The 15,935-nt window shown below is 44.2% G+C and overlaps 1 protein-coding gene across 3 annotated transcripts in view; it reads right to left on the reverse strand.

Moving 5' to 3' along the window:
• nrp2b (neuropilin 2b) overlaps window positions 1-13,661 on the reverse strand; it is an 88,784-nt gene extending 75,123 nt beyond the window's left edge. For all 3 annotated transcript variants that reach the window (XM_056579668.1, XM_056579667.1, XM_056579666.1), the window contains exon 1: window positions 13,465-13,661. In XM_056579668.1, the coding sequence (XP_056435643.1) occupies window positions 13,465-13,661 (197 nt within the window). The remainder of the gene's footprint in view (window positions 1-13,464) is intronic.
• Between the last annotated feature and the right edge of the window lie 2,274 nt (window positions 13,662-15,935).

Here is a 15,935-nt window from a genome sequence, read left to right on the forward strand (position 1 = left end):
CATGAGGCTGTACCCAACATCAGAGCCCAGAGAGACACTCCGCGGAGTAGAGATTAATGGGGATTCATAACTACATTTCTCTGTTGTCATTACAGAGAGGAATTCACAGGATTTGATTTTAATGTTTTGGTTTGCAGTGAATGATGCTCTGTTTGATCATTTGCTTATTAAAATGCCGGTATTACACCATTGTGAATTTCTTCAATTCATTTTTAAGAATAAGTGGTCTACTTTTAAAGCTTTTTGCCCCAAATAAATTATACTTTTTTCCGTTAATTAAATAATTTGTTGTGCAATCACATTTTAAGTGGTTACATCAGAATGTTTATGTTGAAACTGTCAATCAATATCCAATATATGAATACTACTCCTTAGGGGTGGGAAATTAGATTCTTCGATGCATCGCGATTCTCGCTAGAACGATTCTGTCTCGATGCAGATAAATTCTGTTCGCCAGAGATTATAATTTTTATAATTTAAAAATGATTGAATTGATCTTCAGTGTATATTGGCCAATCTGATTTGTCTTGACACGATTGCGATTCAGCCTACGCATAGCATGCGTGCAAAATCCCAGCCAGACACAAGAACCTAATTCAAGAGCAGCTTTTTCTTTCATGACATAGAAAAGAAAGATTAGAAAGAAAATAAAACTGAAACCTATTTTTTGCATGCTTCCATATTGTGTTATAATGCAAGCTGCATTGATGATTGCATTGTTTATAGAAAGTCATATTTGTGACCAAAGCTTTCTCTCTTATAAAATATTAGATAAGTTAATTCATCTGTTGATGTCTTTAATGATCATCACAAAAGTAGGAAGTGATTAGCAAACTCTGAGTAGCAAACCCAGATGTATAAATATATTTTTGAAAATCACGCATGGAAATGTACATAAAATAAATTGTTGCATCGAGATGCATCGATAATTGCTTCAGAATCGAATCGTTGACCTCATAATCGGAATCTAATCGAATCGTGAGGTGCCAAGAGATTCCCACTCCTGAGCATCCACATCGGAACATTCTTGTCCATTCTTCCAACGCCTGCGATGCGATGTTTATTTCAGGATATCCGTCGTTCAATTGAGTTCTTGTTTGTGGGGTGGGGGGCTTGGGTGCTGGAGCATATACATTTCAAACGTACACTTGGGTGTCATGGCGGTGTCGGTGTCTCGGAGGTCGCGCGGTGGAACGTCTACAAACGAATCAATACGCATGACGGCCAGACTGATCCTACAAGCCTTGCTTGTCTGACCCTAGTTGGCCCGGAGTGACCCCTTCCAGCCACAAGGGTCCCCCGATCACAGGCCCCCCTCTTACTGATTGTACCATTCTCCTCCCGACGGGGGGGGGGGGGGGGCGACAGAAAACGGAGGGCTTCAACCTCTCGGGATGGCAGTACAGTCACTTGTTGGGATTGAAGGCGGTGGCCGATGACGACCGTGGAGTCGGTTTGACAGTTATTGACGGAAAGCGGCCATTATAAGCCACTTGCGACACAAACCTCTGTTTAGGGAGGGAGCGTAACGACGGGAGAGAATCCATTTGTAAAGTAAATGACTATCGACCTAAAGTCGTGCTGTGCTGTTTCGTTATTACTCGTGTATTTCACTCAGACAAAACCGAAGACAGCGTGGAAATTGTGTTAGATTTTTGGACACAAAAGGCCCCCTGCCTTTTGGGTGGTGGGGGGGAGTGTTCATTTTAAAGATCTATTTTTACGAAGCGTTCTTCTTTGATGTTCAGCGGTCGTAAAGTTCAGCCCTGGTTTGAAAGACCTCCAACATGGCCGATGCCTCCGTGTCTGCACACCGCACACACACCTGCCTGCCACTAAAAAAAGCATGCAGTCAGGAATTCTTTGCACAAACAACTTCACAACGGAGGCCTTTAAGGTGTTAAACGTGGACGGGTTAAGGAATCTGCATAAGAATGCATTTTGACTGCATGTGTAACAGAGCAGAGATGGTGCAGAAGAGGTATCACACAACACTAGAGTACATACATACTGTGTACTGTATGCTCCATTGTATTGAGTATTGTATGACACGCTTTGTTTTTTTCTAGGAAAAATGAAAGGGCAGCAGACATTTATTTAATTGGAGGTGGTGTGGAAACCTTCATAATCTCTTATCCATTATCATAATGTCTTTCATTGATGTTGCAGTATGTGTGTGTGGACACATTGATTGAAACACCTAAAAGCCTGTAGACACACATACACACACAGAACTAAGTACTTTTAAAGATACATTTTAGATTACATTGATTGGTCACATCTACATTAGAGACAGATTAGTTATAGTCTGACGTGGTTGGTTATAATCACATCAAAGAGACATCCATCACATGAAACAGCATATAAGTGTGAGTGTGTGTGTGTGTGTGTGTGTGTGTGTGTGTGTGTGTGTGTGTGTGTGTGTGTGTGTGTGTGTGTGTGTGTGTGTGTGTGTGTGTGTGTGTGTGTGTGTGTGATGGTGTGTGTTTGGGTTTGTGCGTGTGTGCCTGCCTGCATGTGTGTGCGCACACATTAACTATTTGGAGAATATATTTATGTGTGTTAAAGCCAAAAGACAGATTTGATTTGAGTGGGTGTGATTGTGTGTGTGTGTGTGTGTGTGTGTGTGTGTGTGTGTGTGTGTGTGTGTGTGTGTGTGTGTGTGTGTGTGTGTGTGTGTGTGTGTGTGTGTGTGTGTGTGTGTGTGTGTGTGTGCCCATGCATGTGTGTGTAATTGCTTGTGTGTGTTTGTGCGCACATGTGAGTTTCTCAGCTCTTGTCACATTTCCCAAGCACTCACTTCCTCCTCCCGGCACTTCTTTATCTATCTGTCTTTTGTGTGTGTGTGTGTGTGTGTGTGTGTGTGTGTGTGTGTGTGTGTGTTTGTGTGTGTGTGTGTGTGTGTGTGTGTGTGTGTGTGTGTGTGTGTGTGTGTGTGTGTGTGTGTGTGAACTGTGTGTGTGTGAATGTTCATCAGCGCTGTTTTTGACATCTTTGTTTAACTGCCGTTCTCCATTCAGACAACTGAAGTCTCTTTTCTCTCTGTCTTCCATTTTTTTATGACTTTTCCTTTTTTTCCTAATTGTGTCTTTTGTGTCTTTTTTTCTGTCTGCCCTCACCTCCCCTTTTCTCCATCGCTCTATCTCATCTCTCCTTCTCTCACAGCTCTCGCAAATGTTATGTACATAACTAATGGAATCATGCCAGGGAGAGACAAGGGGAGAGAGAGGGAGGGAGAGGGACGGGAGAGAAAGAGGGAGACAGAGAGAGAGAGAGAGAGAGAGAGAGAGAGAGGGGAGGGAGAGAGAGCGATAGTGAGAGAGAGGTGGACAGGGAGAGAGAGAGAAAGAGAGAGAGAGGTGGGAGGGAGAGAGAGGGATAGAGAGAGAGAGATATATAGAGGGGAGAGAGAGAGAGAGAGAGAGAGAGAGAGAGAGAGAGAGCGAGAGAGAGAGAGAGAGAGAGAGAGAGAGAGCATGAGTACATGACGCTGCATTCATTCCGTCAACTCCTCCTTACTGACAAGGACAGGTGTTCCTTTAACCTCCAGTCATCTCTCTCTGTATCTCTCTCGCTCGCTCTCTCTCTCTCTCTCTCTCTCTCGCTCTCTCTCTCTCTCTCTCTCTCTCTCTCTCTCTCTCTCTCTCTCTCTCTCTCTCTCTCTCTCTCTCTATCTCTCACAGTGACAGCAGAGAGAATTACACAACTTTGCAACATCTGAGTGGGCACAAGTCAACATGCACACGCACCAGCTCACTCTCAAGGTCCCATACACCAACACACACACACACACAAACAAGCACACACACATTCATAGATTAAACACAGTTGTGAGCACACATAAACAAAAACACAAACACAAACATTTAATGAGAGCTTTTAAGTCGAAGTGTGCAATGCATGCGTATAGTCTATAGTGTTTCTACATAGTTTATTAGTTTGTGTATAGTGTAAGTAGCTGTGTATACCATGGTTACGTTAGTATTCTGTATGGCCTTTAATTTATTGGACTGTGAGATCCCTGACTCTAATGGACTTATCTGTGCGTATGGACTCTTGGGCTCTTAATTGTTGTGTAAAAGTTTTTATGTGCTGTTTTTGTGTCTTGCTATGAGGATTGAAGAGATGTGTAATGCAAGACAAAATTCTGTGCAAACAGACATTAAAGTTTATCCAATCTAATCTTTATAGTTTTTGATGTGTATATCTATGTGTTTCATGGGTCAGTGTGTATATATATTGGAGTATATACATTTTATGAGTATGTGTGTATAAGTAAACATATATAATAGTTACTATAGTGTTCTTCTTAGCCACTACAAGTAAGTTTGCAGATAGTTACGTAGATGTGTGTATTTTCGTCTTGGTGCCGAAACGTGTGGAAAGCACATAAACAGGCCTTATACACACATACACACACACATGCACACACAAATACATACACGCACACAGACACACACAGACACACACACACACACACACACACACACACACACACACACACACACACACACACACACACACACACACACACACACACACACACACACACACACACACACACACACACACACACACACACACACACACGGTGGTTAATTGCCTTTCACACCGTTCCGTCTCTCCTCAGGTCAGGAGCTATTTCCTCACACCTGCACATTCCCTTCAAACTGCAGGGGGGCGTACAGACACAGCGGCAGCGGCCAACACACACACACACATGCACTCACAAACACACACACACACACACAAACCCACACACACGCATACACCCAACACAGTAGGCGCTGCTTGAGTTCATTGCAGGTCAGAATGATAGTGCTGCAGTTTAGTTGTTTCTGATAAAGTAAGAGAGGAAGAAAGATAGATATGCCTGATAGAGAGAGACATAGGAACCGACTATGACCATTTAGGTATAATAGTCTTCAATCATGTTAGGGGATAATATTCATCTATTTCGCTCATTGTAAATTCTATTTTAAATCTGATATTCTAAATTATATTGAATGGCCATATTATCTCTTGATGTCCTGCCTTTTACCTCCAGAACAAACAGAAAAGTTTGACAAAGTAAAACCACATTCAAACTCCATTCAAAAGCCCCATTCAAATCCCATCAATTGAAATTATGATTAGTGTATGTCATTAATATGGTCCCATGGTTTTCTGACTTGATATGTTTGATTTATTATCCTCAGTTTAAGTCAGACTTGAAGGGTTAGAGTTACCCTAACCCCCCCACACCCTACCCCTAACTCTCTAATCCTTCGTGATTAACCTTCACTCTTCAGGAGGAGAATCAAAGTCCCTGCTGCGACCATAAAAACCCAGCCGTGAGTTCAAAGAGTCGCTCAGACGTTGAAACCATGTGTGGACAGACACACACACACACGCACGCACAAACACACACACACACAAAGTCCTCCTGCTCGCGAGACCGGCTGTCGGCTGGGACGCCATCTTGACAGGTGGCGTGGGTCTGCTAAAGTGTTGCATCCTGGGAGAACAATGAGTCGGGACTAAGAATAGACGGTGTGTTTAGACAAACACAGTTCGGGGCGGTAGACGCGGGGCTGCCTGTCTGAGCTGCGATGTTTTAACTGCAGTACCGATTAGCGGTGTGTATTAAGGAAGCGCCGGGGACAGCCCTCCTCGCCGCTATTAGATTATCCTCACCATCGCGCTCCTAAACCTGCCCGCCCGCCCCCCCAGTGATGGGCAAAACGGTGGGATCTTAATAACCTGCAGATCTTAAGTACCCCAGTATTCACCTGGAACTCCCTCACACCCCTGCGCAAACAGAGCTGTGAATCCCACCCCTCTCCTCTCTTTGAAAAGCAAAACACACCTTTTTCTTTAATCACTTTTAACGTCAAACTCTTCTTCCCTCTCGGTCAGTCGTCCTGCTCCTTCATTTGTCTGCTTTTCAAATGTATTAATTTGCTTTTATTTTAGGTCTTATTGGGTCATGTGTTTGAGTATTTAGAAAACAGCTAGAGAGTAATAATTAATTATCGTTATTACTAATAGAGAGATGAATGGATAGATAGATAGATAGATAGATAGATAGATAGATAGATAGATAGATAGATAGATAGATAGATAGATAGATAGATAGATAGATAGATAGATAGATAGATAGATAGATAGATAGATAGATAGATAGATAGATAGATAGATAGATAGATAGATAGATAGATAGATAGATAGATAGATAGATAGATAGATAGATAGATAGATAGATAGATAGATAGATAGATAGATAGATAGATAGATAGATAGATAGATAGATAGATAGATAGATAGATAGATAGATAGATAGATAGATAGATAGATAGATAGATAGATAGATAGATAGATAGATAGATAGATAGATAGATAGATAGATAGATAGATAGATAGATAGATAGATAGATAGATAGATAGATAGATAGATAGATAGATAGATAGATAGATAGATAGAAAGATAGATGGATAGATGGTTATTATTGCCCCAATTTTGGAAAACAATGGGTTGCATGTTTAAACACAGCCCGAAAACACAGTACACAAGACTTCTTGATACAACACAAGACAAGGCACCTGAATGCGTGTAGACATATTCAAAAGAGAGACCGGGCTGAAGGGTTAACTATGGGCACATGTATCAGTATACAAATTCAGAGCATTGCCGGGTTAAGTAGACCAGGGTCTGGATCTACGGCCAGGCAGAGCTCTGAAGAACAGCCAAGCTCAGGGGTTTTAGATGACAGAGCACAGAGTTCAGTAAACCACAGGCCTTCTGACCAAGCTACGTCAGAACTAGCTGCGCTAACAACATGCTTCTGTGGCTTAATGACAGGCTAGCTCGATATGCTAGCATACACATGTGTGTTGTTATACATCAGAGTTGGTATGTATTGCATCGGTGTATGTGTGTGTGTGTGTGTGTGTGTGTATGTGTGTGTGTGTGTGTGTGTGTGTGTGTGTGTGTGTGTGTGTGTGTGTGTGTGTGTGTGTGTGTGTGTGTGTGTGTGTGTGTGTGTGTGTGTGTGTGTGTGTGTGTGCTAAAAAATTCTAAACAAAATGGTGAAGGCTATTTCTAAAACCACTAGCCCTAAAGCTATTGATTAACTATGGTCTACTTATAACATAACAATTTGGGAATTTTTATGAGTTGATATATGTGGGAGATTCTTCTAAAAAGGATGAAATGTCATCATTGACTGCTTTTGAAAAGCTATATTTTTAGAAACTAAATGAAAAGGACACACACACACACACACACACACACACACACACACACACACACACACACACACACACACACACACACACACACACACACACACACACAGAGACAGACACACACAGACACACAAGCAACCACACTGAGATGAGGTAGAGTTAAATTATTGTAATATAAATTCAGAGAGTGAAAGATAAGACTGAGGGTGGGTCAGAGAGATAATGTGAGGGATTATAAGGAGTGAGTCAGCGAGTGAGGGGAGAAAGTGATTGAGTGGGGGAGTGAGCTAGGTCTTGTTAGGAGACAGTAGATGACAAGTAATAAGCCTGTTACCTAAGACAGAATTCTGACAGCTTATTTCTGTGTGTGTGTGTGTGTGTGTGTGTGTGTGTGTGTGTGTGTGTGTGTGTGTGTGTGTGTGTGTGGTGTGTGTGTGTGTGTGTGTGTGTGTGTGTGTGTGTGTCTGTGTGTGTGTGTGTGTGTGTGTGTGTGTGTGTGTGTGTGTGTGTGTGTGTGTGTGCGCGCGCATGTGTGCGTATGCATTTCCATCCCTCACCACTGCCCCCCAGACCGCCAATCGATTGCTTGCTATAGAGGTAACACACATTGATCACATACATCACATGAATCCAAACACATACAAACAAAAATACACACGCATCTGAACATGAATGCTCATTCACACACTGTCATGGTATTGATCAGGTGGAATGTCCGTAAATCTGTGGCCTAATTTTATCATCTGTTCAGCAATTCATTTGGGGTGTGTGTGTGTGTGTGTGTTTGTGTGTGTGTGTGTTTATGTGTATTTGTGTGTTTGGGTGTGTCGTGTGTCGTGTGTCGGTGTGTGTTCGAACCTGCATGTTTGTGTATAAGTTTGTCTGTATTTTAAGGCAATTTCTGCATAGTCGTTTTTATAGTAGTAGTCGTAGTAGCAGCAGCAATATATTACTATGACAAAGGTAAAAACGACTTCAAAGCGTCTGCAATGAGTTTCCCTGCCAACATGTGGCCTTTTATGATGCTAGCAGGATAGCATACAGCTAGCAGGTTCCTCACACCAGGGGACAGTCTGTGATACTAATTCAAACATACAGACAGCTGCTAGCTACCCATAGCTGACGAATGAACATCACAACACTCTCTTTTCTCTCTCTCTCCCTCTCTCTCTCTCTCTCTCTCTCTCTCTCTCTCTCTCTCTCTCTCTCTCTCTCTCTCTCTCTCTCGCTCTCTCTCGCTCTCTCTCTCTCTCTCTCTCTCTCTCTCTCTCTCTCTCCTCTCTCTCTCTCTCTCTCTCTCTCCCCCCCCTCTCTCTCTCACTCTCTCTCTCTCTCTTTATCCTGCTCTCTCCCTATCCCCGGCCCACCCTCAGGCCAATGTCACATTTCGTTCTCCTCTCTTTCTTTCACTCTAGAACTCTACCTCCTCCCACCACTGCTCTTCTGCCAGTTATGTGTGTGTGTGTGTGTGTGTGTGTGTGTGTGTGTGTGTGTGTGTGTGTGTGTGTGTGTGTGTGTGTGTGTGTGTGTGTGTGTGTGTGTGTGTGTGTGTGTGTGTGTGTGTGTGTGTGTGTGTGTGTGTGTGTGTGTGTGTGTGTGTGAGAGTGTGAGTGTGTGAGCGTGTATTTTTGTGAGAGCAGAGGTCAAGGGATGAGAGGAGATGAAGAGGTGAGGAGAGAGGAGTTGAAAAGGACATTGGAAGAGCATCGTTGAGAGAGGAAAAGGGAGCTGGGATGGAGACAGAGAACAGATGTAACGTACAGTCGAGTGATGGATTGAGGCATCGAACAAGACAAAGATCTAGATCATTAGTGAAGCCATTATCATCACCCACATCTCTCCTGTCATACCCGTCACCTCTTAACTCAGCTTCAGGTGTGTGTGTGGGGGTTTGTTTATGTGTGTGTGCGTGCGTGTGCGTGTGTGTGTGTGTGTGTGTGTGTGTGTGTGTGTGTGTGTGTGTGTGTGTGTGTGTGTGTGTGTGTGTGTGTGTGTGTGTGAGTGTGTGTGTGTGTGTGTGTGTGTGTGTGTGTGTGTGTGTGTGTGTGTGTGTGTTTGTGCCTTTGTGTGTGTGCTTGTGTGTGTGTGTGTGTGTTTGTGTGTCCATGTGTATCTGTCTGTGTGTCGATGTGTGTGTGTGTGTGTGTGTGTGTGTGTGTGTGTGTGTGTGTGTGTGTGTGTGTGTGTGTGTGTGTGTGTGTGTGTGTGTGTGTGTGTGTGTGTGTGTGTGTGTGTGCGGATGTGTGTGAGATGATTCACACATATTGTACAAATATAGAAAGATGACATCTGAAAGGGGTGTGATGTGAAGGTGAGGAAGAGGAGGAGAGAAGAGAAGAAGAGGGCAAAAAAGTGAATATACAAGGCGTTTGCTGTCACCATAGCGACAGCCTCCCCTCCAAGGAAGCCTAGATTCTGCACTTTTTTGCGTGTGTATGTGTCTGTGTGTTTGTGTGTGTCTTTGTTTGAGTTAATACTTCTTAAACAAAATGTGTGAAGGCTCTTTCTAAAGCCACTGACCCTCCTGATAAAATATACTTTACTTAGAATTAAGATTTAGCATTTTTTATAAATACATTGTGATTTAAAAAAACAAAACATACATAAACTGAATAAAACCGTCACAGACTTCTTTTGAAAGATTTGGTTTTGAGAAACTGGATGAAGAAGACACTAACACACACACACACACACACACACACACACACACACACACACACACACACACACACACACAGACACACACACACACACACACACACACACACCTGTTGGTGCAGCATGTGATTTGGACATAATGATCCTTTACAAGAAACCCATGATGCACAGATTAAATCTAAAACCCCTGACAGACAAACACGCACACTCAAACAACACACACACACACACACACAGACACATATATACACACATGCACACACAAACAGACTTGCATGGACATGCACACATACAATGTAGTGGGCCAACTGACATGAGTGTGGTAGAGGGCGTCCGATGGAAGGCTGCCGTTGGAATGTGGTGTGTCATATGCCATTGAGAAGGAAGTCACGATGAGCCCTGATTGGCTACGGCTATACTTCACATATTGGTTACTTTTTCCTTTAGTCAGTCACCAGGAGGGCACCCTGTCTAGCTGTGGTGGGTTAAATATAGTCTGACCCTAAGCGATATGTAGTCACAGTCTGTCTGTCTGTCTGCCTGCCTGCCTGCCTGTCGGACTAACTGTTTGTCTGCCTGCCTTTCTATCTGTAGTTAGTCAGATTTGACTGTATTATCTTTGGTAGCTGGTCTAGTTTTTGTCGCACAATTTGAATCAAATCATAGCAAAGTTTTCCGCTGATATATGATCTTGTACATGTGTCCATGTGTTAATGTGTCTGTGTGTATGTGTGTGTGTCAGCGCATTGGTTGTGTGAGATATGCATGCACTAGATTCCAGTGCATGCATATCTCACACAATCTGCATGGACCTGTTAAAGATTCTCTTTAGCGAGCCCTTCCCACAATTACCTGCCTCTCTTTCCACACAATCGCTTTGATTGGCTGAGTAGCGTGAAGCACTATGACCTCATGACGTATGTACGTAAGCTGGACAAGTTGCGACAGAGCCGTGCCGGTTGAAAAAAAACACTTGTCAATATTATTATTAATTTCTCAAAAAAATGTTTTAAATGTGTGGCAGCCCAGATAGAACCGCCACTCGGTCCAGATCCGTACCGGAGTCCGCCATTTAGTGACCTCTGCACTAGAACACACTATATCATGGGATAGTTGAGTGAGTGAGACAGACAGAGAGGAAGCACATCGATGGGCAACAAAGTTGCTTTTGTCTGTCAAGGCATAGATGGTGTCTTTGTCGTGCCAACGTGTGTGCGTGTGTGTGTGTGTGTATGTGTGTGTGTGTGTGTGTGTGTGTGTGTGTGTGTGTGTGTGTGTGTGTGTGTGTGTGTGTGTGTGTGTGTGTGTGTGTGTGTGTGTGTGTGTGTGTGTGTGTGTGTGTGTGTGTGTGTGTGTGTGTGTGTGTGTGCGCGCGTGCGTATGTGTGTGTTTGTGTGTGTAAGTGGCGACACACTCTTTCCTTAAGTGTCTCCACTTAAAGAAAGTAGGCTGTTGCCAAAGGCTGCGTCCTCATCTGTGTGTGTGTGTGTGTGTGTGTGTGTGTGTGTGTGTGTGTGTGTGTGTGTGTGTGTGTGTGTGTGTGTGTGTGTGTGTGTGTGTGTGTGTGTGTGTGTGTGTGTGTGTGTGTGTGTATGGCTGCTCCCCTGTATCTTCATGTATGCGTTGGAGAGAGAGCGTGTGTCTGTGGTTGCATCTCCGAATGCCTTGTGGGTAACAGCAATTAAGTGACCACGACCGTCTGCATGTGCGACACACACACACACACACACACTCGCACAAGCCCCCTCTGGCTCCCTCTCCTTGGCCTCTTTGCCCCCTGAACCTAACATCTCAATTTCAGCTTACATACACACCCACACACACGCCCACGTATGCACATATGTAGCAGTGATCCAGCGCTCTGCAATGGCCCCCTGTAGATTTAAATAGCCCAGCGCTGCCCCAGACTCGCCAAATAACTGTCTAATAAGCAGGGGTCTCCACAGGTTAACCAACACCACTGCTAACATCTCTCTCTCCAGCTGACAGCTAGCAGCACACTTAGTACTTTCTATTACTAATCAGCATGTGGCTATTTAGCATGCAGGTGACTACACTACGCAACCCGTCTCCAACCTCCCCCCGATCTTTCAACCCTACACATGTTCCTATCCCCATACCACTGTTTTTCTCTATCTCACGCAAGTGCACACACGCGCAAGCAACCCACATGAATAAATGATACTTTGTGTTTTTAATGGACGTTACAAACTGGTTTGATTCTCCTGGGAAACTTTGGGATTTTAAATGGATGTAGAAAGAAAGACACAAAGAAAGTAAGTAAGCATGTGGAGATGGAAGGAAGGAAGGAGAGAGAGATACTTAGTATATGGAGAGAGGGAAAAGAAGTGGAACAAGAAGGGAAAAAAAGGAAAGAAAATAATATGAAAAAAAGGAATGCTGAGAAACAATCTAATGAAAAAACTGACCCACGGATATCAAACTGAAAATCCCTCACATATAAACACACACACACACACACACACACACACACACACACACACACACACACACACACACACACACACACACACACACACACACACACACACACACACACACACACACACACACACACACACACACACACACACAAACACACACCACGTACACACACCATGTACACAAAATAACACACCCAGTCAAACAGCGAGATTGGTACAAAATCTGTTTTTCATTGCTGTGTGTGCTGAGAAAGCACCAGAAAGCAGTCCAGATTCTGAAACAAACAGAGAGCCGGTGAAATATTGATGCTCCAATTCCAACAAAAGGCAAGTTTCAATATTTCTGGGTCCATCGGACAGCGGAAATTCCCTTATTTATAATAGATATGGCTAAAATGTTAATAACAGTGCCGAAATAGAGGAATATTTCTGTCTCTGTGATAGAAATATGACTGTTAGACTGCCTGTCTACCTGCCTGTGTGTGTGTGTTTGTCTCTATATATTGTATGCCTAACTTTGTGTCCATCTTTCTGTGCCACTGCCTGTCTCTCTGTCTATCCACAGGCCACAGCTATGAGATCAGCTACAAAAAGAGGTCTGATACAATAACAAAGCAGAGGATTCTCTGATCTTGGCTCATTCTGTAAATGTGCAAAAAGCACCGCAGAGATGTAAATGTGTTGTGGTTAATTAGGCCATGGGAGCGAGGGGCGTCCCACAGGGATTATTATGGGAGAGAGGGAGCCAATCAAACGGGTGGAGATGAGGGCTCCGGGTTGAGCCAGTAGACACCAAACACTGTGACTGGCAGAGAGAGAGAGAGAGAGAGAGAGAGAGAGAGAGAGAGAGAGAGAGAGAGAGAGAGAGAGAGAGAGACAGAGAGAGAGACAGAGAGAGAGAGAGAGAGAGAGAGAGAGAGAGAGAGAGAGAGAGAGAGAGAGACAGAGAGAGAGACAGAGAGAGAGAGAGAGAGAGAGAGAGGCAGATCGACCTATCCATCTGAAACGTACATTATTCATCCACTCTTACACCCTTCTATGCATCTGAGAATAATATTTATTACTTATTTACCAACCCCAACAAAAATAATTCCTTCATTCATCCACCCAGCCACGACCCCTGCCTCTGTCCTACCTGCAGTCCAGCTTCTCGATCTCAAAGTGGGGGTTGAAGTTGAGGACGATGCGCTGGGAAGGCTCGGGGGCGGTGATGACCCACCGGCAGCTCTGGTGGGGGGGGTACTCCAGGGGGTAGCCTGGCGTCGTGATGTAGCCCGCGTCGCTAGCGTCCAGCACGCCGCCGCAGGGCTCAGAGTCTAGCAGGGAGACCATAGGGGAGAGAGCAAGGGTTAGCGGTAGCTCATTAGCATGGTACCATTTGAGCCTGAAAACTGATTTTAAGGGGCCAGGCTAATGGTTGGATGATTGACCGCCAGTGGAAAGGAACTCAATTTGAGGTCCCAAAGTCAGAAGTCTATCTTTAAGCATCCTTGAGCAATTTGCTCTGACCCCTAACTGCTTCTTAACAACATGTTGCTATATTTTCTGTGAGGCTCTTTGCATTAGAGTCTGTGCTGAATTAATGCATACAAAGTAGAAGGATAGCAAGCATAGAGCCATTTCTATATATTTTCATGTTTCCTTCATTCACCGTTTTCCATGATAAAACCTTATGAACAAATAACGTTTGTTGATAAGCTATAGCCGTGTGAACAAAACATAATACGACAGACACCATTTAACATGGTTGCCCCAACCAGGGAAAATAGGCTACAAAGGATCCTGTCTAATCATTCTGGAAGATTCCTCGCTGGTGAACTGATAAAGATTTGACTTATCTAAATTGACTTAAAGGGGTTTGTTGTTTTTCTGTCACGGCTGTATGTCTTTTTCTCCCCTCACAGTGCGGGCAGCAGCCCTTCAAACCTTAAATCAATCTATTAGCCGCAGGATTAGCGTCTCCGTAACGGCGGCCTCCTGAGGTCAGCGGGGAAGAATCGGATAGCAGCATAAACAAGCGTTGCTGGACGATGGTAGATAAGGGCCGCGGTTGGTCAGATTACATCTGGAGTGTGTCTGGGTGTGTGTGTGTGATGTGATGTCACATAAAGACTCCCATTCAGTGGCGCACACTCACTCACAGACCCCCCCCCACCCACCCACGCACACACACACACACACAGACCCACACACACACACACACACCCATATGTCATAAAGACCCACAGATACCGCAATCCTGTCACAGAACGGATACACGTGTCAATGGCCATAACTCAGAGCCCTTTTAGCCAAAATCCCTCGTACCCCTCCCACCTAGCTGGTTAACCCCCATCACATGACATGCAGCCTTTTCATGAGATCACCGCCGCAGTTACGGTTTTTAACTGTGATTGGTCAACCCCCCCGCCTGCGGTTGAGAGACGCTGTGATTGGTGGATGGACGTGTCTGCCTGCTGAGTGGTGGCTTCCTACTGTGTCCTTCCACGATCTGTGCATCTTTTTCGGGATGACAGATCGTGTCTGATGAAACCAATTACAAAACAGGCATTGTGACAATTCATTTTCCGCCACCCGCGCGTAATCCATCCTTACACTTACAGGAACCCGGGAGTGACACGTATGGCACGCAGCAGGAGCCTTCACAGGAAGAATCAGGAAATGACGTGGAGTTGCGATCTGAATGTGAATCTCCCGATATGTGTCTGCTGGTTTATTGAGGGATTAATGATCTGAACAAAGGGGCTCAGGATTTAGGTTTCCTTGGTTTGTGATTGTGATATCTGTGAATATGATGAGTTTGGGACTGTTGGGATGTGTTATTTCGACAACGCCAGTGATGTTTTTGTATTGATCACCAGGGAGACATCGCTGAGCTGCTGAGCATAATCCTACATGTTAAAATGCTATATATAGCCCAGTGTAAACCTACTCTGAGAGTACACACACTCTAACACACACACACACTTTATTTGTATTTATATTTAGGTTTCCTTGGTTTGTGTTTATATTACAAACATGTTTATATTTACTATAACTATTACCATGAACGTGACATCATGCCTACACCATTAGACAAAAGTTGACACTCCCACAAACGCACACACACAGACACACCTCCCTCTGCACGCATAACATGCACGTATGTATTAAATCACACACATGCGTTTGATTGGCTGTGTATGTTTCATTACTCCTGTATGTACAGATCTGTGGATCTGAACCCTGACGTTCTGTCGAAACCAGGGTCTGGCGGCAGAAAGTGAGGTCAGAAGAAAACATAGGTTCACACCTTGGTCTCAGAGCCAGCTAGATGACTGACAGATTGGCTTTTGGTCCTGGCCTGCACCACACTCTGTCTGGGAACAATTACTGATCTTCCCCTAATCCTCCTCCCTTTCCCTTTCTCCATCTCTCTCTCTGTCAGTTTCCTTCTCACTCAGCTTGTTTATTTCTCCTCTCTCCCATTCCTCCCTCCCTCTCTCTGTCTTTCTCTGGCTCTCTCTTTCTGAGAGAATCTGAATCTCTTCTCTCTCTCTCATATTGTTCTCATGTGTTTATCATCACCACTTCCCTTCTGTCTATCCTGGCTCCTGCTCCTCTCTC

This window comes from Gadus chalcogrammus, chromosome 20, assembly GCF_026213295.1.
Source record: "Gadus chalcogrammus isolate NIFS_2021 chromosome 20, NIFS_Gcha_1.0, whole genome shotgun sequence".
NCBI lineage: Eukaryota > Metazoa > Chordata > Actinopteri > Gadiformes > Gadidae > Gadus > Gadus chalcogrammus.